This window comes from Acyrthosiphon pisum, chromosome A2, assembly GCF_005508785.2.
Source record: "Acyrthosiphon pisum isolate AL4f chromosome A2, pea_aphid_22Mar2018_4r6ur, whole genome shotgun sequence".
Classification (NCBI taxonomy): domain Eukaryota; kingdom Metazoa; phylum Arthropoda; class Insecta; order Hemiptera; family Aphididae; genus Acyrthosiphon; species Acyrthosiphon pisum.
Window position 1 is genome coordinate 99,084,704 of NC_042495.1, and position 3,742 is coordinate 99,088,445.

General features: G+C 40.3%; 1 protein-coding gene across 1 annotated transcript; it reads right to left on the reverse strand.

Moving 5' to 3' along the window:
- Positions 1 to 953: 953 nt before the first annotated feature.
- Positions 954 to 3,019, reverse strand: LOC103310217 (twist-related protein 1-like). The gene has a single exon (XM_008187737.3). It carries the CDS (start codon positions 2,696 to 2,698, stop codon positions 2,048 to 2,050), a length of 651 nt encoding a protein of 216 aa, XP_008185959.1. The 5' UTR covers positions 2,699 to 3,019; the 3' UTR covers positions 954 to 2,047.
- Positions 3,020 to 3,742: the final 723 nt, after the last annotated feature.

Below are 3,742 nucleotides of genomic sequence, written 5' to 3' on the forward strand. Positions count from 1 at the left end.
ACGTGTGGAAATGTGCCACTTTGAGCTGCAGTGTAACCTTACCTATATGCTAAGTATAATATAAAATATAATAATTTTCGTGCTACATCCGTCTCCGCGCGTCCATATCGGCGGCCCTTTAATTATCATTGTTGTTGCGATGCCTAACGAACGAATATCACACGTTTCAGAACGCGTACCTATATTATATTATTATATTATGTATAGTTACAGTTTTGAGTGAAAAAAAAATCATAATAATAATAAACCCGAAAAAAAGTATAACATAATATAACGTCATAAATCGATGCCGTTCAACAATATATAACTACGTTTTATTGTTGCCCTCGAGTGTACCCACACACACAAGGTACTACAGCGGGCCCGTGAGAAAGACGAGTAGTTCACTCCGACTTTTGTCTTAGACGAGATGAAGACTCACCCTTGGTTCCGAGATTTCGGTGTGAACGGAAGTCGTCCGCCATTGTTACCCTTTTCTCTTTAGAGATTTTTTTTTTTCATACGCTTCTTCTCCGCAACGTGTTGCCTACTCAATTAACGTTGTATTATTTAACTCCAGTGGGACGGGGGGGAACTCCAAGGGAAAAAGGTCAAGAAGTTATAATATTATATGACGCCCATCATCGCGCTGCACCGCGATCGTATCGGAAATAACAGTATCGTCTCCGCCCCACGTACGTGTTGACGATGCGATGATAATAATTATAATAATGTGTAATAATATTATTATCATATTATTACGTCGGTGAGTAAAAGTATAGTAAATAATAAAAAAATTGTACAAGCAATCAGATTTCGAGTATAGACAATTCTTTTCGTTTATTGTTGAGCACTTTATATATAATAATAATAATAATATATATTTATGTATATACACAGCAATAATATAATAATAAAAAAAATATTTAAAAAACATAATTTACAAAATATAATATTACTTAACGTCTAATATAAATACAATATACGTTTAAGTATACAAAAATTATCACAGTTTTTGGCGAATTGGCTTAACATGTATATAATAATAATATATAATATATTAGAGGACGGAAAGATATTATATGAAAATATGATCGAGCACCCGACGAATGACAATTTTTCAATCTACTTCGGAGGAACCATTATGGTCCCCATCAGTAGACAAAGATGCGTTTTTACGTCATATTTTACGGTCGCGATAATGATATTAATTATTTACACGCCAGGCGACGCGATGCGTATACCAAAATATATCGTCATAAAAATAACGCTTACATACTATACGATTTGATAATAATATACAAAAGACAATAATAAACATCAGACTAGGGTGATATACAACAATAAAATAATAGTAAAAATAATGATAACATATTATAATACTCGTGTGACATAATATAGTGGTCGCCCGACGCCCGTTATATTATGGAGCCAGTGGCGGATTTTCAAAAATATTCTTTGGTGGTTTGGGGTAGTTAAAAATAATTGTATGTGTTTCAAAGACAATGTATAATTTTATATTCAAAAAAGCAGGTATCGACTGTCTTTAAACATACATTATTTTGACCCGACCCCCCCCCCCTTGTAAAGCCGCCACTGACTATTAGTTGGTAAGTATAAATAAAATCGACCACGCTGCATCTTTATCTATATTATAATAATAATATACGAGTAAAATACCATATTATAATCCGTTGAAAGAGGGATGAGTAGAATTTTTTAAGTCGGCGGTGAGTCTATAGTCTATATAAATATAATAATAATAAAATACGCGCTCTGACGACGAGGAACCGGACAATACCCAATATCAAATATAAATATTTATATCATTATTTTGTTATTTAAACATAATATTATAGCTTATTACTATGATAATATGACGTCATGCCCGATATAAATAATATTATGTTGTAAGGCAGCGGTATAATATATAATATTATTACTTCAAATTCGCCACGTGCCTACATAATATTATTATTATCAGAGGTAGGTAGGTATACCGTATGCGTCGTGGAACAAATATTCGTTGGACAGCAGGCCCCGAAGTCGAGATCCTCGAAAGGACAGATCACTGGAGCAGATCGTACAGGGCCGTTATGTAGGTCTGGGCCATCTGAAGGGTCTCGTACTTGGACAGCTGCCGGTCGTTGCCGAGCGTGGGCAGCACGGTGCGGAGCCGGTCGAACGCCTTGTTCAGGTTCTGCATGCGCCGCCGTTCCCGGGCGTTGGCCGCCAAGCGGCGTTTCTTCGTCACCTTGTCCGTGCAGCCGCCTTCGCCGCCCGCGAGGTCGTCGCCCAGTCCTTCGTCGTAGGCGCCAAAGTCGAGGGTCGTCTCGCCGACGCCGCAGCCGCCGTACGGTGATTTCGGATCGTCTCCGGCGCAGGACGATGACGAGGCCGTCGCCGTGGAAGTGGTGACGACTGTGCACGCGGAACCGGCCGGCGAACCACCTCTCATGCCGCCGATCATTGACGCCGAAACGCCGATCATTGACGCCGAAACGTCGATCATTGACCCCGAAACGTCGACGCCGACACCCTGAGCCGATGATGCCGTGGCCACCGCCGCGACAGCCGACGATGACGGTGCGCCGCCGTTGGAGAAGGCCGCCTCGTAGACGGCGCGAAGCGTGTCGCTGGCCGACAAGTCGTACTGCTCGACGTCGTACCGGTCGCCGCCGAAGTACGCGCCGTAGTTCATGTTCAGTACCGACGCCATTATAATATCGTTATGTGTTGTCTGCGTCAGCCGAAATGATTTCGAAAAAAAGCGATTATTATTTTTTAAAATCTTATTATTAAAATCTCTTTGCAGTAAATGAAGTGATTTGGCACTTTGCTGCGTTCGATTAAGCACGCGCACTGCAAAACGGTACTGTACTCGAGTGTAGGTGAAATGTAAAGCGACGGTCAAAAACGAATCGAATTGCGTCTTCCAAGATGTCGTGTGCGTCCACGAAGTATTAATTCAACTGTGCGACGGATTACGTGTGTGCGTGTGCGCGATGTGGTTAGCCGAGAGCTACTGATCGGCCGGAAGGGACCGGTAACGCGTTTTATAAACGTTCTCCCCACAACACGCTCCGCCCCGGTCGCACGCGGTCTGACAAATAGAACGCCACCGCCGCCGCCGCCACTGCAGCAACAGCACCGACCCTACACAATTATAATATTAATATGACTACGTGTTGGTCGGTTTCTTCTTCACTCATATTATAATTTATAATAATATTATCGTCTTCATTGCAATAATTTATCACTTCTCATATAATTGTTGTTAATTCTGCGAGGAGATTGTCATCTAAACAGAAATTGTAACAAATTATTAACGGTTAGGATAAGGAAATAATATGAACAAAACGTATAAACATCATATTTTTATTACTTAGACATTTCGAACAGTACATAATATTGTCTAAATGATAAAATAATTATGTCCATTAATGAGATGTAACGTACTCACCATTTTTGTTGTGTAGATTTTTAGTGTCCACGTCCACCATCAGAAGTGTCCGCTATGTAGAGGTTATAACAATGTAACCACTATAATGATTTCATGCTTTTTTCAGAGGAATTTGTTTCACCGTACTGATATAATATTATCAGGCCCGTCGCTAGGGGATTATAGGCCCCCTGGTTCACCAGGGTGGCATTATATTATATTATAGCATGGAAAAACCGTTTAATCACGTAGTTTCAAGATCCATCGCTATAATAACAAAATATCAAAATCGGCGATCGTAATGACAGAAATTCGATAGAC

What these genes read in the sequence shown, in the direction of transcription:
- LOC103310217 (XM_008187737.3), bottom strand. Translation starts at nt 2,698, where the DNA reads ATGGCGTCGGTACTGAACATGAACTACGGCGCGTACTTCGGCGGCGAC.